Genomic DNA, 22,826 nt, shown 5'->3' on the forward strand with positions numbered 1-22,826 from the left:
TCAAAGACTGTGAAAACACTTTGATGGTCAGGATGTTAAAGCTCATTGTGGAACAGCCTCAGAAAGGGGCTAAAAGATCAGGAGGGATTCCACAGGAAGGCTTCCCAGTGGCTTCAGAGGCTGTTAGCATCTCCCAGAGCAGCACCTTGCTTCCCTTAGAGACACAGCAGATTTCCTCTCACACATAGCAGGGATTCCACCATAAAAGCCCTAAAGTACAGAGCCCACCAACACCTCCTTTTCACTCTTTACCTTCCACACAGCGGCAGCCAGACTGTAGCACCCATGCATACATGTCCACTCGAGACTGGGACATCAGCTGATCTCCCATGAGGTAGGTATTATGTGAAGAGGTAATGAAATAGTGACTCAAAGGGTAGCTCATGTCCTGATTCACTTGGTAGTGCTCTGGGTTGAAAATGTCTCCTGATGGACTCCGCATGTAGTTGGTGAAACCTGTGAACGAACAAGGCTGTCAGTACCACTGTCTGAAGGGGGCCACAAGAAAGCTGGGGAGGGAAGTTTTAGGCTGCCAGGGAGTGATAGGACTGGGGGGAATGGAACAAAGCTGGAAAAGGGGAGATTCAGACTGGATGTTAGGAAGAAGTTCTTCACCGTGAGGCTGGTGAGAGCCTAGAAGGGGTTGCCCAGGGAGGTGGTGGAAGCCTCATTCCTGGAGGTGTTTAAGGCCAGGCTGGATGAGGCTGTGGCCAGCCTGATCTAGTGTGAGATGTCCCTGCCCATGGCAGGGGGCTGGAACTGGATGATTCTAGTGGTCCCTTGCAACCCTGATTCTGTGATTCTACCACAGCTTGGTGTTTTTGGTTGCCTTCCTAAAGCCAGCCTGGGAATGCAGCCCTGCATTCTCCCTCACATTCATGGGCACATAAGTAAGATAAACAAACAAATAAATAGCATCACTCCATCCCAGCTGTCACAATGACCAATTGCAATTCTGGCTTTCAGGAAATTGCAGTTCTTGCTTTCAGGATACTTTTGGTTGCTTTGTGCATTTCCCTCTTTTGCCTCTCCAGAAATACTCATTAAAAAAGGCAATAAATGTCTGTTTAATCCAAACTTGCCATTTTCAGCTTCTCTTTTTTGTGAAAAGGCTCTGCTGGGAGAAGCTGCAGGGTGTGTAAAAGCTTCCAGAGATCTCTGGCCATATCCTGGCCTTGCTCTTCAGTGAAAAGGGCTGGAAGACAGATGGTCTTGTACTGCCTAGAGACAGCTTCTAGCAGCTCAGCACAGTTTGAAGCAGACACCATGAAAAATTGATAGGGTGCAGTGCATGTCAGCAAACACACAGCTAATCACTCCTGGCAAATTAATCATTACTTCTTACTAGAAACCAATCAGCTGCTACAGCATTAATCCCACACACCACTGGTGAGGTAGCCCCTGAAACAACTCCATTGTTTGCCTTAAGCCCTTGTTAAAATACAATCTGGAACCAGTTAGAATGAGCTCACAATAACTGGATCTATCAGCCCTAGGATGAAGGAATAGGAATGAAGACACTGCAGACCCCCCAGCATTCAGACACTGCGGGAAAGGGTAGTCAGAAAGGGTTTGATTGTGGTACCCAGAGGGGTACTGCAAGACTAAGCTAGACAAGCAGATTGTCACAGGTCAGTCTAAGGTGCCTCATGGTAAAAGCCACCACAGCTGAGGACACAAAGCAATGCAGTCTCATGAATGAACATGAATGGGAAAAGAGCTCTCTACTAGTACTTTACTACAGCTGAAGTGCCTGCAAGTGTGGGCAGGATGTTCTTGTCCAGGCTGGATGGCTCTGAGGAATAAATGCACAGCTTCAGTTTCCATAGCTGGTGTAGTTCAGTCCCCCTGGGCAACACTTGATCTGTTTCCTGGAGGACAAAGGGCTCTAAAGCCTCAACTCCACCCAGAGACACGGAAAGGCTGGCTGCTCTGTGTGTGCAGATGCATCACTACATGTTTTCTAAGCAGTTCTTCCTTCTTTGTCAGCACCAATCCAGCAGTGTGCCCCTGGTCAGCTTCTCCCTCACCTCTGCTCAGATGTTACCATCAGCACACTCCAGCAATCTCCTTCACTAAACCAGTTGTGTTCTGTTCTGTTGCACTTCCAGCAAGACACTGGAGTGGTTTGAGTCTCCCATCAGGGGCAGAGCCTGCTCCAGTTGTTTCAAAATGACCTCATCTCCTTCCTGCTGACCAGGAGCTCTGCAGCAGACACACAGTTGAATGTCACCTGTGCTCTACTGATCTCTAATCCTGACCACAAACTCTCACCTGTTCTATCATCCATTCTTAGGCAATTTTATAGGTATCTCTCAAGTTTCTCTGCCTGGTATGAAAGGCCACAGCTGTTTGCAAAGCCCAGTCTTACCTGCCTAGCTATGAGGAAGGCAAGATAATGAACCTGATTATTCATTATTTATGTGACTGCCACTGAGTATAAAGCACCAGAAAATAAAAACATGAATATGTCAACTGCTTCACTCACTTGGGATTAGTGCAAGCTCAAAAATACACTTGAAGATTCAGTTTGAAAGTAGAGCAGAGCTGAATCCATCTTAAGCAGCCATCCTGTCTTCCCAAATAAAAACACTTTACACACTAATACCAGGAACAACCCAGTTCTTGGTGCAGAAAACCAAGCAGAACTTCTCTTCTGCCACTTGTCACTTGGACAGCACACCCCCAGAAATGCACAAGACTGATGTTCCAAAAGGTCTTAGAGGTTCTGCACAGAGCCCAAGCACTCAGCTCTTGGAGCCAAGAAGATCTGTCAGAACATTTTACTATTTAGGGGAAAGTCCTCAAAATAACAGCTCCCATCATGATGGCACAGCATCATTATATTCAGAGTGAAGGCTTCAGCAGCAGAGGTCAGGAGCACAGGCTGCAGGAGAAATTTCATCTCTCATGCCACTTCACATGTCTGCTCTGGGTCAGGTCACTCCTCTTGCTAAAACTAAAAAGGATTTCCAAAAATACCTGCAGCAACCACACAACTGAAACCTGCTGTAGCTTCCAACAGCACAAATCAAGACACAGCCAGCTTCAGCTGACCTTCAGTCACTGCTGCTTCACCATGATACACACCTTTGAAAACCTTCCAAAGAACTCCAGTTTCTCTGTAGGTCCCTCAGAAAATAAAGCTATGACAAAACCCCTCCTGAAGAGCATATTCTTTACATGATGACAAAATTCTATCACTAGATATTATGCAAGCAACAGCATCATAAGCATTTCAAGAGCTGCCTCTTCCCTGCAAGAGCTCCAGCAGCCAGCTTACCATCAATCCCCAGAGCTCCTTCCTTCTTGTTCTCCAGGCATGGCTCAAACTTGCTGATGATCTCCAGGCAGTGCTCTTTGGTTACATTTGTCATCTGCAGGGGCAGCAAAAACGCAGAGTTAACTCTTGACCATGGCTGCTCCTCACTCCATGCACAGTTTAGCAACTGCCCAGATAATCCACAATGGTGCTAAGGGTTTGCAGCTCCCCAGCGAGATTCTCACTTCTGTCAATCAGTGTCAGGTCAGATAAGACCCAGACTGGTGTGTGAAAAGTTTCTGTCCTATTGGCAGCTGCCTGATGACAGCCAATAAAAGCAGAAGTTCTGCTTTGTAGGTCAGCTCTGGTTCGAGTGCTGTGAGGCACAGAGAGCATCCAAACGGAACAAGCTTTGTCACAGGCCAATGGGATTTCTCCTCCTGTAGGATTAAAGGATCAGTTTGCATTATCAAAGGGATTTTACTTTAAAATAAAACAAGAAAATGGCTCATCTTTATGCAGCAGACAGAGGGGGGAGGAATCAGTTTCTAGCTGTTACTAGGATAAAGGAGAATCAGGACAAAATGCTCTCAGAAAGCTTCTGGAGGTAATTTGCTAACTCCGAGGTGGCTTTGCAATCCCAGCTGAAAAAGGGAAGAGCACAGAGGGAAATAATTTGTCTTGGGAAAAGTGTCATTCCTTAAGGAAGGACCATTCCTGAGAAGCTTTTGAAAACCTGCAATGTTTCCATAATTCCCTTTTAACAATGCTTCCATAATTCCCTTTTAACACTAACAGTTCATATTTCTACCCCTTAATGATGATTTAGTCTCTAGTTATCAGCTCTGCTATTAATACTTCTGTCCTGAATGGTGCAGCAAATCCTTTTCATGCCACTCCAGAGGGGACTGCCAAGTTAATGACTGTTTTGGCATGATGAAACTTGCTGAGGGGGTAATGAAGCCACCAACATATCTGCCACAGGATCAATGCCTTTTTGAGGGGTACTTTAAAACCTAATAGATCAAAGCAGAATAAGAGGATGGGAAAAAGCCTTAACTCTTTATTTGCCCATACAGGCAAGTTTGCTGGGTTTAGAGGATAAAGCCCTGGAGCACCAGAAGGTTTTTCTGGTCCAGCTTGCAGCAGACAGAATGAACACTTGTTTGCCCTGCACACCCTGTGTGGGAATGGGTGGTACCAGGCAAGGCAAAGAAGCCTCACAGGCATGAGCTGTCCACATCAGTGATGAGCAGAGCTGATTCATGTCCTGTGGCACATGTTCATTTCCCTCTCACCATCTGGAGGATCAATTGGCCAATGGAATGGAAACAAACCCCACTTCTCTGCAAAGAGGACTGCCAGAGAGACAGCCTGCTCAGTCATTTATCAGCATTTGAAACTGATGGAGATCCACGACCTACAGACACACAGCTTCAAAAGAGACTGAGAGAGAAAAGGCAAAGACAAGAGAAAACATTTGTCCTTGCACTGACTGCATCTTGCCGGCCCATTAGTTTTCCTCATGTCAGAATCTTCCCCAAGCCTCTAGATGAAAGATTGTAAGGTGACAAAGCTGGTGAGGGGCCTGGAGCACAGCCCTGTAAAGAGAAGCTGAGGGAGCTGGAGGTGTGCAGCCTGCAGAAGAGGAGGCTCAGGGCAGACCTCATTGCTCTCTACAACTACCTGAAGGGAGGTTGTAGCCAGGTGGGGTTGGGCTCTTCTGCCAGGCAAGCAGCAACAGAACAAGGGGACACAGTCTCAAGTTGTGCCAGGGAAGACTCAGGCTGGATGTTAGGAAGAAGTTCTTGCCAGAGAGAGTGATTGGCATTGGAATGGGCTGCCCAGGGAGGTGGTGGAGTCACCATCCTTGGAGATGCTCAAGACAAGCCTAGATGAGGCACCTAGTGCCATGATATGATTTAAGGTGAATCTTGTAGAGTAAGGTTGTAGGTTGGACTTGGTGATCCCAAGGGGCTTTGCCAACCAGCATATTTCTGTGAGTCCATACTTAAGAGCACAAAAAAAACCCCAAACCAACAAAAAAGAGGTAGTGAGAGCAAGAAGGTTGCAGAAACAGTCATGCTGGTCCACAAGGTGAAAACCAAGTGGCATCTAACTGTTTATTTCCCACATGCATGACCAAGAGGTTTCCACCCTGTTCAAGGGGCTGCATGCCCAGGAGCACACAGCCTGGAAGCCTTCTCCTGTCTTGGGCCCTACCTTCTGCTCGATCTCCAGGAAGCGCCTCAGGTCATCTGTGTCCAGGTGGTCTTTGTGGTTGCTGTAGGTGAGCATCAGCAGGTAGAGGTCTCTGCGCGTGGACATCATCTTGTAGAAGGCGCAGAACTCGTCGAAGCCCAAGGTGCCCTGGTTGTCATCTGTGTCAGCCTCCTGCAGCACACAGCGAGAGGGCACTCAGACACCCAAGTGCCCACCAGCACACAGCCCAAGCAGCTGCTGGAGCTGTTCTGTGGGAGAGTGCCCCAGGCTGAGATTGTCTTACTTCACTCCTTCTCTAAGCAAAAAGGGCAGTAAAATAATAAGGCTCTCACTGAATTGGAGAAGAAAGCACAGAGAGGCTGCAATTAAAAACGTGCAGCCCTATGAGGAGAGGCTGAGGGAGCTGGAGGTGTGCAGCCTGCAGAAGAGGAGGCTCAGGGCAGAGCTCATTGCTGTCTGCAGCTGCCTGCAGGGAGGCTGTAGCCAGGTGGGGTTGGGCTCTGCTGCCAGGCAAGCAGCAAGAGAAGAAGGGGACACAGCCTCAAGCTGTGCCAGGGGAGGTCTAGGCTGGATGTTAGGAGGCAGTTCTTGCCAGAGAGAGTGATTGGCACTGGAATAGGCTGCCCAGGGAAGTGGAGTCACTGTCCCTGGAGGTGTTGAAGAACAGCCTGGCTGGGGCACTTAGTGCCATGGTCTGGTTGATTGGCCAGGGCTGGGTGCTAGGTTGGGCTGGCTCAGCGTGGAGGTTTCTTCCAACCTGGTTGATTCTATTCTATGAGTGAGGGCAGTGTAACACTGGAACAGGTTGCTCAGGGAGACTGTGGAGCACAGTATCACAGAATGTAGTCACATTCTGTGATTCTGTGCTCCACAACCTCCCTGAAGGTGATCAGTGCCAAGCTGGATGAGTCCTTAGGCAACCTGGGCTTGTGAGAGGTGTCCCTGCCCATGGCACGGAGGTTGGAACGAACTGATGATCTTAAAGGTCCCTTCCAACCCAAGCCATTCTATGAATTCTACTTGTAGGAGAGATTATGGAATTACTGTTCCCTAAAAGCCTGCTCCTACAAGCATGGAAAAAAAACATTGAATGAGAAATTCTGCCAGAAGAAGGCACGAGAGAGGAATGCTGCAAATGTTTCCCTAATAGCACAGATAAGACCTGTATATTTTAATGGAAAAATGCTTACCCAGCACTCCCCACTTGGTTCTCAATGAAGGAGCTGTCAGCACAATGCTCACCTTCACTGCAGACATATTAAAGCAAACTTTGGGCCACAAAAATGACTGCATAAATAGACCAGGCACACTTTTGCCAACTCTTCATCCTTCTCTCTGAATCTCATCCAGGTACTGCCAGGCATGCACATGTACCAGTTAGAGAGTGCTGCTCAGACAGCAGCACTGAGCAGCCTTCCCACAGCACTTCTGTCCTGGCAAGCTGGCATCACTCCACTGCTAATTGCCCAGACAAAGAACTGCCATGACCCTGCAGTTTATCTTAAAGCACCCACAGAGACTTGCGAAGCTCCCACAAACAGCTTCCTCTTCCCTTGCTGCCAGAGGACATCCTGCACTTGCTTCCTACTCTTGAATCCTGACAAACCTCCTTATTTCGTCTCCTTCCCAGCAGCAGACTGCAGCAGCCTCAGAGCCTGTGGCAGCCACAACGCTGAAGCTGCCAGTGCTGGGGAGGAAGTGGCTGGAAGAATGAGGAGTTGTGAAGTCAGAAATGAAGCTTCTTTAGAAAGCAGCCCCAGGTGAGTAGAAAAATGCATCTGTGAGCAAGAAGAGCTAACAAAAAGGCTTTTCCCTCAGTAACTATGGCAAAATATCTGAACTCACTACTTTAACTAGAAAAAACAATATTCCAGGCAACTTTCTTCAAGACCCACATATAGTCTGCCCCATTAGATCCTAAAATACTTGGTGCAGCTATTTCAATAACCAAGAAATTTGAGGGTTTTTAATTCCAAGCCCACTTAATACTCTGATTCTAAGCTACCAAATAGCAATTCCATTTTCACTTGAGACCAGCTCAGCTTCAATAATGCATTGCATGAGGAAAAAGCAAACCTTGTCCTCTTAGATAACAGTGTTTCTAAAGCACCTGATGTGTGTAGTCATCATCACTGCTTACAAACAGCAAAACTTGAACACAGCATAAGTCAGTGCCAATTTTTCTCCCCAGGAAAGTTTCCTCCCCAGGAAGATTTTACCCAGACTCTTCTGTTTGGCTTGCATCAAACCTAATGGTTCAGAGCCACTTTAATCTACTAATTTTAATGAGTTTTCAATTTCAGCTCTTCACTGAGCTGTATCTCTATGCTCAGTATTTGCTGCTACAAAACAGGGAGGGGGGAGGGGAAAGAACCCAAAAAATGAATAGGTAACTCCTCTTGGCTTTCTCTGGCTGTACATCCACAATTCCCAAAGGCTTTGGAGCCTGGAATGTGTCCCAGAACTGAATTACTGAAATCCCAATGACTAGCATGATTCTGTAGTGCTCAAGCAGCTGATGCTCCAGCTGTGAGATGTGCAGGCACCTAACTGCACATGATGTGTCTCAAGGTATCTGTGTGCTCTGTCCAGGCAGTGCATCAGAAAAGCCAAAACAGCTCACAAGTCCTCACCTCCAGTGCTGTCACAGGGCACAGTCTGCACCCCAGAGGCAGCAGCTCTGTGAATGGAATCAGCCAGGACCTAACAGCAGCACAAGCTCCTGCAGAGACAAGATTCCCAGCACTTCTGGAACATGGAGAACTTTCACCAGGCAGGAAATATGTTTTGGACAACCTGCTGGTTAATGCAATAGCCTCGTGTAAAACTGTTTAGGGTCAGAACCATGCAGTCTGAATCCCTCACTTGCAGAACTGAAAGACACAAACTAAGTCCTTATAGATTCATCAGATCATGGAATGGTTCGGATTGGAAGGAACCTTAAAGATTACCTAATTCCAACCCCACTGCCAAGGGCAGGGATACTTCCCATTAGCACAGGTTTCTCAAGGCCTCATCCAGCCTGGCCCAAAGGAGAGGATATTTGCAAGCTCCTAGAGCCCAGCATCTCATCTCAGTTAAACTTTTTATTGAGCTGAAGGCTGGCTTAGCAAGAGCAGCCTGAGACAAGTGAGCACCAGCTTCCTGAGGCATCTCTGTGCTATAAACCTTTCAGTTTCCTTTTGTTCACTAGCACACAGGGGGGAAAAAAACCCAAAACACTCCAATACTTAAAGTCTGTTTCTAAAGTTCTTTTTAAGTTTCCCCCCTAGCTACAATCTTCTTCTGTTGGATTTTCTGCTCCTCACCAACAGACCACCCCAACAATGGGTAAGATATTAGCCTGGGGCATACCCCAAACAAAACCTGTATCAGCTAATTTCTGCAAGCTTCCCAACAGCCTTCCCTTCCCCTTCTCCACCATAAGCTTGAGTTGCTGTTTGCAGAGCTATCCTGTTTTCCATGCTCCTTCTGAACATATTTTACCATTGTGGACCCACAAAGGCATTTACATTGCACATAACAACCAGGCAGGCTTCAGCATCGGCTGTCAGCAGGATGAAAGAAAGAGATGCAAGTTAAAAATATTTCCAACCCAGAGGCATTAAAATAAATCCATAGAGCATGGAAGAGAAGAAAAGTTTCAAGGCCTAATTTTTCCTTCTCAAACTAGCCAGAAGACTTCCAAGCTGCACTTTCCCCAAACACTCTTCTCTTCTGCTGTAGTTAAGAGGCCATAATCCTTCAGTAAAATGATTCCAGAGACTCTGATATCATTTCAGGTTTCCATTTCACAGGACTGAATATTTCTAATGTTCTCATCCCAGTACATTAAAGGAAAGATTAAAAACAGAAAAAAAGATTTACACTTCAGCAACAGCAAAAGGACTGCTTGGTGCAAAGTGGGCTTCTAGCCACACAGCAACAGGGGAGGGGGGAAATGTGTCCAGGCAGTTCCATTCTGTAAGATTTCATCAAACCAAGAAAAAAAGTAATCAACCAAGAGAAAAGTTTTGGGAAGTGAAGACATTACCTTTAAGAAATTTTTAATCAGTCTTAAGCTGATTGCAAGCTGCCCAGGAGTTGGACAGTAAATGCTTAGAATAAAGGATAGCTCAGCCTGCAAGCATCAGAGAAGGGAATTACCTTTGCCTTGGCACAGATCTGAGTGTGACCTTAGGCCATTCCTGCTTCATGAAATGTGGTTTAGAATATTTCTCTACTTTAAGTCAGGCAAAGCTTACTCACTACACAGACTGCCTTGGCTGGCTCTAGACTGTTTGGAAAGCCTTTGCTAGACAGGGATTTGATCCCTTCCAGTGCCATTGAAATGCCTCTTCAAATAATCTCTCCCAGCCTCCCCAAGAAAACATTCTCTAAAATACCAGAGCTGCTGGAAGGTGATGCTGAGATGTCTCTGACTCAGGGCAGGGCAGTTCAGTCTGCTGAAAACTATTGATTCAGCTTCTGCTTAGGTCCATCACACATCACACTCTCTGCTTACAAAAGCACAGACACCTCTACAGGTCAGTGGCCCAACAATGCTGGGGAGCGACTTTTTAGGCTGTCAGATAGACTTGAGGGAATGGAACAAAGCTGGAAATGGGTAGATTCAGACTGGATGCTAGGAAGAAGTTCTTCAGCATGAGAGTGGCGAGAGCCTGGAATGGGTTGCCCATGGAGATGGTGGAAGCCTCATCCCTGGAGGTGTTTAAGGCCAGGCTGGATGAGGCTGTGGGCAGCCTGATCTAGTGTGAAGTGACCCTGCCCATGGCAGGGAGGGTGGAACTGGCTGATCCTTGTGGTCCCTTCCAGCTCTGACTGATTCTATGAAATTGGGCCAAGATCAGTAGAATGCAAAGTGAAACAAACAGCTCTTAGTATTGCAAAAAGACCCCAACCCATGCCAGATATGGAAGCTTTTATTAGCAGCAATTATTGGAGGCTATTGGATACTTCACTAGGTTATGTTCAATAGACAAAAGGCAATGAGAGGAGGAAACATGACTCAGATCAACAAGTACAGCAGAAAACCAATCGTTGCAGCATGTGCCTTCATGTTATATAAGAGCAGAAGGTACCTGATGTAAGGCCTGTTCCTATGAATAACAATTTCTCTGAGCTGCATTTCTGGAGCTCTTCTCAATTTACCAAATGGACTGTGTAGTATCTCCCAGCAGAGTGGAAACAAACCAGCTGCTGAAGTATTTGCAATCTCTCCTACTAGACTTCATGTCAGAGCTCCAGCAGCTCAATCCTTGTTCTTCTACTAAGAAATACATTTCAGTCTCTTACCTTAAACATCTGCTTGACTTTCTGCCGGGGCAGGTTGACGTTCAGTTTGTGCATTAGCTGGAGCACTTCACTAATACTCAGACTGCCATCTCCATTTTTGTCTGCCTCATCAAATGTCTGCTTCAACCACATTGAACAGGAGTTAAGGAGCAGGATGGAACACGAAAGGATATTTCTGAATGTGCATGTTATTTTTTTTCTGTGGTAGGAGAGGCTATAAACGAGCCTGAGAATGAAAGAGGCAATACAGAAGTCTCCTTGTGTTATTTCAGTAACAGTTTCTAGACTTGCTATGCTTAACATACAACACATGCTCCTTACTCACTCTACAGCACAGGAGTAGTAGCTTCTTAGCAAATTCCCTGTTGCACCACACTTTGTCTTGTACAACTAGGGGAAATGGACACTGGGAGTAACAGCACCTGTGTGTCCTGCAGTCCACTCCAGTCACTCATCTCCACATCCCACCCAGAACAATCCTCTTGAAGGATTCCTCTTCTGTGTCTCTGGAAACAGGGAATACAGTAGGAACTGCTTTGAAGCTCTACAACTAGAGCTCTCTTTTACAGAACAAATACTCATGCCACTGGTAGCTCCCCACCACCAGGCAATGCTCTCAGATAGTATCAGAAGGATATTGGTCTCTGGTCCTCTGGCGTTTTGAGAGGCTGTCTTCATCACTGATCCCTGCCATCAGATACTTCAGCCCTGTGATCCAGGTGCGTGCTTCCTCTCCACTGGAAGACACCAGGTCAAGGGATTCCATATGGTCTCCATAGTAGATGCTGAAGCAGCAGTTGGGATCGAAGCTGCCATCAGCATAGCGCTGGAAGATCTCCGATTGCTTCCCCTCACAGACCTCCTGGATAGAGTCGATAGAAACTGGAATGACAGAAGCATGCAGCTCATTAGTGACTGTGTGTATGGCCTAGGCCAGACAGGGTGCACTTATCCTGTGGAGGAAACACCCAAGCCTCATGCTGCAAGGTCTTCAACTTGCACAGCTTTTGCCTGCAACCAATTCACAACACCCTACACTGCTGCAGCCTGCTTAGCAAAGAGCAGCAATTTCATCTCCATTAACTATGGATCACACAGACATTTCCTGCCATTCAGATTCAGGTACAGTGTTCTTCCTGATAACCTGTGAGTGAGCCAAATCCTTCCTGCCTGCTTGTTTGCAAGAGGGCAGGCTGCTAGGAGGGATCAGCAGGAAGGTTCTGTGGCTGAGACTCACTTTTGGCTTTCTCGTTCTTCCGAGAGGGTCTCCAGCGAATGCAGGACTTGTGCTCATCCAAGTAGTAGAAGCGAACCAGCCCTTTGGAGCCACCACGGAGCTTGATCATCTGGGTACCAGCCTGCATGGAACTCATACATCTTTCCACTGAAGAGAAAAAAGGAATTGACAGCAGTAAGTTCAACTTTGCTCCTTTTAAGAATCATCTTTACAGGAAGAAAAGACACCAAGTAAATGACACTTCTTGGGAAGAGGCTGCAAGAACAAGAGGCAGAAGATGTTATTTGCACTGATCAGAGCTCTGGGGGAGGCACTCAGTACAGCTATCAGTATTTTATACTGTTGGGTCCTATAACATGAGTAAATCTTTACATTTGAATCATAAAATGGCTAAGTTTGGAAAGGACTTCAGAGATCATCTACTCCAACCATGCGCAGGGATATCTTTCAACTAGACTCAGCTGCTCAAGGCTTGATCCAGCTTGGCCTTGAACATCCCCAGGCAGGAGGCAGCCACAGTTTCCCTGTGGCTCACTCCCTTCCAGGGTTCCAGAGTCTCACCGCCTTCATACAGAAGAACTTCTTCCTCAGCTCCATTCTAACCCTTCTCTGTCTCAGGGTCAAGCCATTCCACTTTGCCCTGTCTGTAGACACCCTTCCTTGATTTGTAGGGTCATTGACCCTACAAATTTGCTTCTAGATGTTGCAGTAAGAATCTAGGAGGTTTTTCTCTCCTTGAATCACTTCAACCCACCCGCTCCTAGGAGGAGGCTTTTCACCTATACTGTACTTAGTGTCTCTGGGTTCTTCAAACCCGTCCCTCTCCCAGGGACCTGGCAACATAACCTAGTGCAGCCAGTGACCATCAAAGCAAGAGGCACCAGAAGCAGGTGCCTCAAAGAGCTCTGCCCAGCTTAGCAGATCTCACAATCACAGAATTAATCAGGTTGGAAAAGACCTCTAATATTGAGTTCAATCTTCCAACTAAACCCTGGCACTAAATGCTTCTCCTCTTAAACACCCCCAGGGACAGTGACTCCACCACCTTCCCGGGCAGCCCATTCCAATGCCAATCCTCTTTCCATGAAGAATTTCTTCCTAACATCCAGCCTGAACCTGCCCTGGCACAGCTTGAGGCTGTGTCCCCTTGTTCTGTCCCTAGTTGCCTGGCAGAAGAGACCAACCCCACCTTGCTACAACCTCCTTTCAGGTGGTTGCAGAAGCAATGAGGTCTGCCCTGAGCTTCCTCCTCTCCTGGCTTCAGAGGCATCCTCAGCCTCTCCTCACAGGGCTGTGTTCCAGGCCTTCCCTCACCAGCCTTGCTGCCCTTCTCTGGACATATTCCAGCACTTCAACATCTTTCTTAAATTGAGGGTCTCCCTTCCTTGTCTTGGGAACTGCTGGTAAACAGAGGTGCTTCCATGTGCAGCCCCTGGGAGGCCAGCTAGGGCCATGCCTGAGCCTGCCACACAGGAGACAACCTTTTGAGAGTCATCTGTCCAGGGAGCCTGACAGCATTAACGCAAATGGCAAGTGCCTGGCTGCATCCCAGGCACAGAGGCAGCCCCTCCTGCTCTGCCAGCTCTCCCATTTATTCCCCATCACGACAGAGCACAGCCTGTGACCACATTTTCCTGTGGTTTTTCTGCCTGGCCTGTTTCAGGAAAATTAAACCCATTACCATGTCCAATGTATTTATAGATTTTTCTAGACCTGGAGATGAGAAGTGTCAGTGACTTAGAGAGAAGAATGAACACTCATACACATCAGCCATTTGCTACAGTCATACATAAACACAAGCAAATTCTGAGGTCAGGCTCCCCTTTCACCACTGTGCATGTAAATTAGAGACAGAACAGTGCCCATGCCAAACCACTTATTCCATAGATCCCAAAACACACTGAAACCACCACAAGTAGAATCATAGAATGGTTTAGGTTGGAAGGGACCTCAAAGCTCAGCCAGTTCCAAGCCTCTGCCATAAAGCAGGGACACCTTCCTCTAGAACAGGCTGCCCAAGGCCTCATCCAACCTGACCCTGAACACCTCCAGGGAGGGAGCATCTACAATGTCCCTGGGAAGCCTGTTCCAGTGGGAGGTGTGCCTGCCTATGGCAGGGGCTTGGAACTGGATGATCTTTGAGGTCCCTTTCCTCACTGTAAATAACCCTTTCCTAACACCTAGTTTGAATCTCCTCTCTCCCACTTTAAACCCATTAGCCCTTGTCCTGTCCTTGGAGTGATCCAAGTCTACCTCTCACACAGAAGCAAAAGCCCTCAACAGAAGCAGGGCAGAGTAAAAAGAATTAGAAATTTTTAAAATGCTGCCACTCCTGAGCTTTAGAGCTCAGATTCAGACAAATTCAATTAATTTACTCCACAAAAGAAGGTTCAACAAGATTAATGTGAAAGCAAAGCACTGCTAACACAAGGCAAATTAAATTCCGAGGCACGTTCTGGGAAGTACATTGTTTATAGTGATAAACTAGTTCCAGAGAGAAGGTGTTCAATTAAGAACAAGATAAGAGCAAGCTGCCTGCAGCTGGAAGAGGTAACACTCTTGCTCTTTGAATCCTATGACCACACAGCCAGAAATTGATAGAATGGTTTGGGTTGGAAAAGACCTTAATCATCATCCACTTTCAATCCCCTGCCATGTGCAAGGACACCTCCGGCTAGCCCAGGTCACCAAGCTGACATTGAACCTCTCTAGGGAGAGGGCACAACAATCTCCCTGGGCAACTTGTCCCAGAGTCTCCTCATCCTCCCTGCAGAGAATTTGTTTCTAATGTCCAGTCTCAGTGGAAATGTGCAGTGAAGCACAGAGTTTTACCTGTCTGCATGCCTGACAGCTCAGAGCATCAGAGAGGTGGGAAGAAAAATGAGCAGAGGCAAAACTAACTAAATAGATCATAGTGGGGCTGATATCAAACCAAAAATGAAATGCTTTGTTTCTGAAGTCTTTCACAGCCTGCAAATGAGACCAGCATGCTGAGGAGAGGACAAGTAGACCTGCTTTTCCTTCCCATTATTCAGACACCTTCTTTAAGGATTTACTTCTGTACTTCAAATAAAAATCCCTGCCTTGCAACGAATAATTTTGGGGGAAGAAAAGGCTCCTGGCTATCTTCAATTAAGGCTGAAGTTTTCTTCTTGCTTTAATAGTGGCTTGCACTTCGACAGCACCTTGTTTTGCAGAACCCAGTTGAGGTTCAGCTCTCTTTTGATCTAATGAGCTGCCTCAATTTGCATCTGGACCAAAGGCAGGCGTGGAGAGAAGATGGATCTGTGTGCTGCAGCAAAAAGCAGCGTCACAGCTGAGCAGCAACGAGGGCTGCAGAACAGTCAGTCCCATCCTTGTGTGCTTACCAAATGACACCAGACTGTGGCAGCGAAAAGACTCCCGAGTGATTTCTCATAGTTCATAGTAACATTTATGATGATTATAAAAACTTTTAAAGTAGCAATAAACAACAAAGCTCCACAAATCATAAATCCCTACACCATTTGTCCTGATAAGAGGGGGGGAGGGGGGAAAATGAGCCCAATTTCAGCCTCAGTGTTCAAAAGATGTTTCAATGTCTGTTAATTAATTAGTTATGGTTCAGCAGCATCGTTGTGTTTGAGGAGGTTCTGGGTTTGATGTAAATGTGGGAAGGAGTGGGAGTAGTTTAGCATGTGAGGATGAAAAGAAGGATGAAGGATTGAGTCATTGAGTATTTTTATACCCGGAGCAGCGTGGCCAAAAGATGCAGGTCCAAAGTTCAGTATGGCTGCAGGTTAGGTTGCACAGCTCTGGCCTTAGGCTTGTCTCCTGGTCAGCACCACACAAAGCTGCTGAGGACTGCCCTGGAATCAACTCTGACAAGATGTAGGCTTCAAAACAACCACTGCTCTAAGAGGAGGAGGAATTTCAGAGGCTTCTCTCTCTTCAGATGCAGCATCCTTAGGAGCCTAGAGAAAGCCCTCCAGTACTTGTTCACTGCAAGCTGCTCCCTTCCAGTGTCACTGAACCACAACAGCAGGCAGAGGACTCCCACAGTTGTCATGCAGCCAGCACTGCAAACCCACTGAAGGGGTAAAAGTGTCACTGGAAATGGTTTTAGCAGAATAGAAGGGGTTGGAAGGGAGCTGTGGAGATTATTCAATCCAACCCCTCTGCTAAAACAGGTTCAAGTACAGCAGGCTGAACAGAACTGCGTCCAGGTGTTTGGAGGATCTCCAGAGGAGACTCCACCACCTCTCTGGGTTTTGCAGCTAGAACTGGCTCAAGAGGTAAACCAATAAAGAACTGACTGGCTCCAACTATTCCTGCCAGGAATATCATCAGTTCTGGTTCAGTCAGGAGGCATCAAGTCTTTTAAAAACCAAGATAGAAATATACTGATATAAAGCAGGCAATACAGAGAATAGATGCAGTGCAGTGTGGCAGGGATTCTGTTCAGCTGCAAAGCCTTGGAATCAGAAGACATTTGGAAAAGCCTGCATTGGAACTGTACAATTGATTTCTGTGAGCTGGAGGAATCTCCATGACAGTTCATCACTCCACTGTCACAATAAAGGCTCCCTGAATGTCACTTGCAACCCTGAAGACATTCAGTCAAGCAACGGCTCTCATTACAGGGGCTTCAGCATTAACTGTTGGCTACAGCAACCTAATTTGCTCCTTCCACAGGCACCTACACTAAAGGATCACATCAGTAGTAATTCCTGCTTGACACATTGCTTATGAATCAAATGAACTGCTATTAAAAACAACTTCTGTTACACTGAGAATTCAGCATCCTGTGGCTCATCAAGGAGGCAAATCATCCCCATCTATTTTTAGTCTTTAAACTTTACTTATTTTCCATCTATTTATCCTTTATAATCACATATTTGAAAGTGCAATCCTCACCTTCCAACAAATGCTCACTGGAGGGAGGTGCTGGTTCAGTTTTCTCTTACATAAAAACTGGACCTGTTCTTACTGGAGTTTCATTCACAGACACGCAGTAAAAAAACCCAATGAAATAAGAATTAAACCTAATCAAATCAAACAGAGAAATAAAAAAAACCAACCTAAACCATCCCAAATCAATAACAAAAACCCAACCCCCCCAAAAAACCCAACAACAAAGCCCCAAACCAACCTAACCTCCCTCTAAAAATCTAACCCCCCTAAAAACAAAAGCCAAATCCCCCCAAAAAAACAACTCCAAACCAACCTAACCTCCCTCCAAGAATACTAAAGCCCCTAAAAACAGTAACAAAAACCCAATCCCCTCAAAAAACCCCAAACAACAAAGCCTCAAACCAACCTAACCTACTTCCAAATAAATCTCAAGCCCCTAAAAATCAAAAGCCCAACCCCCCCCAAAAAAAAACCAAAAAAACCCCAAACCAACCTAATCCTCCCCCCAAAAAGACAAAAAAATAAACCAAATCTGATGACCCTAAAAAGAACAATAACAAAAGCCCAAACCAACCTAAACTACCAAATTAAAGAACAAACCCAAACCAACCAACCCAAAAATCAGTAACAAAAAAACCTCTCACATGTCAACAGATAAAAATAATTCTAAAACCAACCAACCATCAAAAATCCTCCTCTAGAACTAACCCCCCTGAAGAAGCAGGAAAGGAGATGTTCTCCTGCAGGGAGTGAGATGCTGAAGGGTTAACCTGGGGTATTTTGTGTGCTCAGAGATGGGGTAGGACAGACTGCTCCACATCATTACTCCAGGATCCAATTTGCAAGCAGACCACATCCAACTTCATTAATCTTCGTTTTGTATCATTTTGCATCCCTCCAGCCTTGTGAGCAGATCCTTCTCACCTTTTAAACCAACTCTCTTAGTGCTAGAACTTTCTTCCTCCTGTTTCCTCTCACTGACTTAAGCCTCATTAAAATTTCTTTTTCGGGGTTTTTGGTTGGTTGTTTTTTTTTGTGTAGGTTGGAAGGGACCTGAAAGCTCTGCTAGTTCCAACCCCCTGCTATAAGCAGGGGCACCTCCCACTAGAACAGGTTGCCCAAGGCCTCATCCAACCTGGCCTTGAACACCTCCAGGGACGGAGCAGCCACAACTTCCCTGGGCAACCTGTACCACTGTCTCACCACCCTCACTGAATAGAACTTCTTCCTAACATCCAGTTTCAATCTCCCCTCTGCCAGTTCAATTCCATTCCTCCTCATCCTGTCATTACCAGACCTTGTCAATAGTCCCCCCACCAGCCCTCCTGTAGGCCCCTTCAGATACTGGAAGGCCACTCCAAGGTCTCCTTGAAGCCTTCTCTCTTCTCCAGGCTGCAGAGCCCCAACTCTCTCAGCCTGTCCTCAGAGCAGAGCTGCTGCAGCACTCTGAGCATCTTCGTGGCCCTCCTCTGGACTGGCTCAAACAGTTCCGTGTCCTGCTTGTGTTGGGGGCTCCAGAACTGCATAGAGGACTCCAAATGGGGTCTGAGGAGAGCAGAGGCAAGGGGCAGAATCCCCTCCCTTGCCCTGCTGCCCACACTGCTCTTACTGCAGCCCAGCACAGGGTTGCTGTCTGGGCTGCACTCACACTGCAGGCTCCTGTTGAGCTTTTCATCACCCCAGACCCCCAGATTCTGTTTCTTAGGGCTGCTCTCAGCCATTCCCCACCCAGCCTGGAGCTGTGCTTGGGATTGTACCCAACCAGGTGCAGGACCTGGGTTGGCACAATCTTTTCAGGACACTTCTTTTTCATTGGCAAAAAAACTCCAAACAACCAAATAAAACCCTTAAAGCATCTTGAAAGATTTTTCATCTCTGCAAAAGAATACTCCTGTGTGTTGCATAAGAGAGAGAATGCAGGACAGAAGCCAACCTCAGAGCTCACAACCTCTAAGGAGATATCAGCAGAAGGAGAGATGCCCTTAATCCTTGGGAAATTAGGTGCCTAATTTGAGGTCAGTCTGTCAGCTCTCCCTCTACCAGCCAGCCGGATCGAGGGAAATGCAGAAGTGAAAACTTCCAGCAGTTTTCAAACTCTCTTTTGAACAAGGAAGGTGGAGACAAAATATCTTTGATTGGTGAAGCTGATGAGTAGGACAACAGTGTCCTTCCATGGCAAGAGGTGATTCTAGTCAAGGTCAGAGAAGATTTCCTTACTCCATAAGTGGCTGAAGAAGACTGTTATTAAAATGCAGTTACTAGACTAGGAAGCATCTCCTTTCTCTGGCCAATTCCAACTGGACCTGCTGGTTTTATCAGCTATTTAAGAGAGAGGTTGCTTGAAGCAAAACCAGACCCTTCTCTGGCAGCTAGAGAAGCTGAAGAACTTTGCTCTTGTATATCAGTGTGCAGACAACAACGTGCCCAGAGTCCTGGGACCTACAATGGAGGAAGACAGAGATACTTCTAAATGCTCAAAGCCTGAAAAGTACAAATACTGCATGAAAAACCAAAGAGATAGGAGATGGAGAAATGCTGGCAGACAGCAAACCTGCTTAGTGTGGGTATGGAGAAGGAGATAAACCCTCCCTGTGCAACAGAAACTTCCAAAAGCTCTGCACAGTTCACAACACACAACTCTGCATTTGCTATTCCAGAATGTAAGAGATCAGTGAGGAAATGGAACTGAGATGTTCTTGAAGATCAAAAGAACTGAACAACCAACCACATGAAACAACATTGGACTAGTCCTTGCTCCCCACTTCTCCTGCTAGACAGAGGTGTCACTAAAGATTAAACACGAAAGCTTTCCAGATAGTATCATAGAATGGTTTAGGTGGAGAGGGACCTCAAAGATCATCCAGTTCCACCCCCCCAACATAGGCAGGGAAATCTCCCACTAGAACAGGTTGCTCAAAGCCTCATACAACCTGGTCCTGAACACCTCCAGGGAGGTTGTGGAGCCACAACCTCCCTGGGAAACCTGTGCCAGTGTCTCAGCACCCTCACTGTAAAGATGATAGCAGCCTGTTCAGCTCAGGGGCAGGTGCTCCGCCTGCAGCTTACCAAAGTGGCCGATTTTCCATCTTGGAGAAGCTACAATGCTGCCACCAACCCAGAAAAACTCTTCAGCCAGCCGGGCCACCGAGAACTTATTCCGAAGCAAGGGAGACTTTGAGGCATCCATATCCAAGAGAAAGGGCAGCTTCAGAACTGCACACGAGCACTGAGGCCTTCAACAGACATCAAGACTCTGCAGGATACACACTCAAAGCAACAGCCTAAAAGCACAATCAGGAAGACCCAAGGTAATCCGTGACTTCCAAAATCCAGGGGTGTCCTGGGGATTGTTGCAGTTTCCCAGTGGATTTAAGCCCTTGTTCAGAATGAGACTATGGAAATGCCAACGAGCTCTGGAGCTAGGGAGTGGGTGGGTTTCAGTTCAACATTTGAAAAAAGACACATGGTGGGCACAGGCAGGGCCACGAGGCAAGAAGGTAAACAGCTAAATCCATTTCTGGACAGAAAGGCCTCTTGAGGATTTTCCTTTACCAGCTGCTAAGCATCCACCAAGACACAACACCAGCTTACAGTTGGCTTCTCCATGCTGCTTCCTCCTTCTCAGAGCAATTCCTACATGCAAGAAGCTCTTTATAGATTTGATTAGCAGTAGCTTTACAAGTCCCACTCTTGCTGAGGACTCTCCTTGCTCTTCAAAACCCACCAGCAATATCCACTGCAGTGAGTGAGTGCAAAGTTACTAGCACAATCCATTCCCCTTCATTCCCTCCTGAGCCACCCTTGCCTTTCACTGTGGATCTGTCCAGGTGCTTAAGCTCTTCAGTCTCTCTCCAGGTCTGAAACCAGAAGAACAATTGCATTTTCTTCTCACACAGCTCTTCAAAATACCATTGTACCAATCCTCATCTTCTCTCAGGAGGTTCTCCTCACCATTTTAATGGACAACCCTGACAAAAGCAAGAACATTTCCCTCCAGGCAGTAAAAACTCTACACCATACAAACACAGCAACACATGTTTGCTTCAAATCCTAAATCCATCACAGGCACTAATCCCAAAGCCCTGGTTCTGCCCTATCCAGTCAAGGGATTTTGGTGACATGTTACAGCTGGGGGTGGGGGGAAAGGAGGGGTTTTAAAGACATCCTGCTTTCTGCTTTGCCTGTTAGCATCTTTCCATCTGACAACCCCTTTTGGAACATCTTTGCACACTGACACAAGCCCATAGAAGATGCCTGCTTAGGACAGGAGCTAGGCAGGCAGACTGCAGGCTAGAGGCTTGCACAGAGAGCAGGAGCAGAGACGGAGCAGAACACAGGCGAGGACAGATTTTCCACAAGCACTAAGTTATTGTCTCATTCTATTTGAAATGCATCCATGAAACTCCACATGCAGAAGTCTATCATTTGTTAGCACAACCTCTTCATCCACATTAAGTTTTAAGCACAAAACACAATTGCTGTTGCCATCTGTGAGCTGCACAAGGAGCTTCTAGCTTGATGAGCTAAACACAAATTGCCCGTTTAAAAACACATTCATTAAGTGCTTCCTACTCCTCCTTTCAGAGTTTGAAAAAGCTTTGGAGTAGTTAATTCTAGAGATGATTCACTCTCAATTAGAAGTTGTTTATTTCACCACCTATACTCAGGTTTGCACTGGTGAGCTCTCCTCAGAGTTTAACCACAGATTAATTCCAGAGCAAAGCGAAACCGAAGGGCGGACGGTGACAATGATGCTATTTACACTCTTGTCACATCCTGCTATTGATTCAAACACTTCAGCAGCTTTCCCTTCTCCTAAAGCATCTTCCAAGAGTGAGATGGCTGCAAACTAACTGCCACCAGAGGAGGAGCAGCTCCCGTAAAATGCTAAGAAGTCAATATCCTTGCAACAGACCTGCTACACAGGAGGTGAGAACCCATGAGGATCACAACCCTTCTTGCAGAGGAAGCAAGATCCAGCATGGGCCAGAATGAGACTTGAGAAATTCAGCTTCTCTGACTGCCTGAAGCAACTCAGTAAACAGCTCTGTGGGTAATTTCCACGCTACAGGAAGAACATTTTACATGGGAGAATGCCACTGTTGCACCTCACAGGGAAGGAGATACGACTGAACTTTGAAGTTCTCCATTACAAGGAGACAGAGTTAAGGGAAACTTCTGCAATAAATCCAAAGGATTGGATTCAGCTCCTTTTCTTTTTGTTGTTATCTCTTGCAGCACTAATCAGGATTCCTTGCAGTCTTCCAGGCCGTACGTGCAACATAAACCTCAGTAGCTGGCAGTCTGTGTGCCAGGCAGCAAAAGGCACTCCTTAAAAATCCAGCAGTGACTTCTGCAAGGACATCCTAGATTCTGCATTAACCATTTATGTGTCATCAACCTGGGGACAAAGGGAAGAAAAGGAGTGAAAGGTAACTCCTGCTCCAGCACTGCCTGAGAGATTAGTTTCACAGCTCAGGAGTCTACACAAGAAGGACTTTGGATGTGGGTTTGGTTTTGTTCAAGTGCAGGGAGAGGTCAGTGATTCATAGCACCAGGAGAAGAAGAAACTGCAGTGGAACTATTCATCAAAGCCATTTAACTTGAACTATTTTGGTGTTCAAATAAAGCTGGAATTGTAACCCAAAGCCCACCCAGAGAAGGCTGATTTAAATCCCTTCAGCTGGCACTATCAAGCCATTCTTCAGGCCTGCAAAGAGGGATGAGAAAAAGAGAAAAAGAAAAGCTTTCCAAAAGCTGCTTTATGTATTGAACATGCTGGGTAGCAGGTAAGAGAATGGGAGAGCAAGAGGAAACCACAAAGGGTTAAAAGTGATGCAATCCCTCTCCCAACTCTTAAGCATCCCGAGCTGAGTACTTAGGCTCTAAGCCTACCGAGAAGGGTTTCTATTCTTG

At 46.5% G+C, this 22,826-nt stretch overlaps 1 protein-coding gene across 2 annotated transcripts in view; it reads right to left on the minus strand.

The window, feature by feature from the left end:
• The window catches only part of PLCH2 (phospholipase C eta 2), a 102,524-nt gene that overhangs the window by 26,781 nt on the left and 52,917 nt on the right, over positions 1-22,826 (minus strand). Inside the window, exons 3-8 of one of the 2 annotated variants that reach the window (XM_064172365.1) lie at positions 12,018-12,164; positions 11,419-11,662; positions 10,781-10,910; positions 5,486-5,656; positions 3,284-3,377; positions 253-456 (exon numbers count right to left, since the gene is read on the minus strand). In XM_064172365.1, the coding sequence (XP_064028435.1) occupies positions 253-456; positions 3,284-3,377; positions 5,486-5,656; positions 10,781-10,910; positions 11,419-11,662; positions 12,018-12,164 (990 nt within the window). Of the gene's footprint in view, positions 1-252; positions 457-3,283; positions 3,378-5,485; positions 5,657-10,780; positions 11,276-11,418; positions 11,663-12,017; positions 12,165-22,826 lie in introns of those variants that run through there. The other variant, XM_064172364.1, reaches the window with a different exon arrangement.

Source organism: Pogoniulus pusillus, chromosome 36, assembly GCF_015220805.1.
Source record: "Pogoniulus pusillus isolate bPogPus1 chromosome 36, bPogPus1.pri, whole genome shotgun sequence".
NCBI lineage: Eukaryota > Metazoa > Chordata > Aves > Piciformes > Lybiidae > Pogoniulus > Pogoniulus pusillus.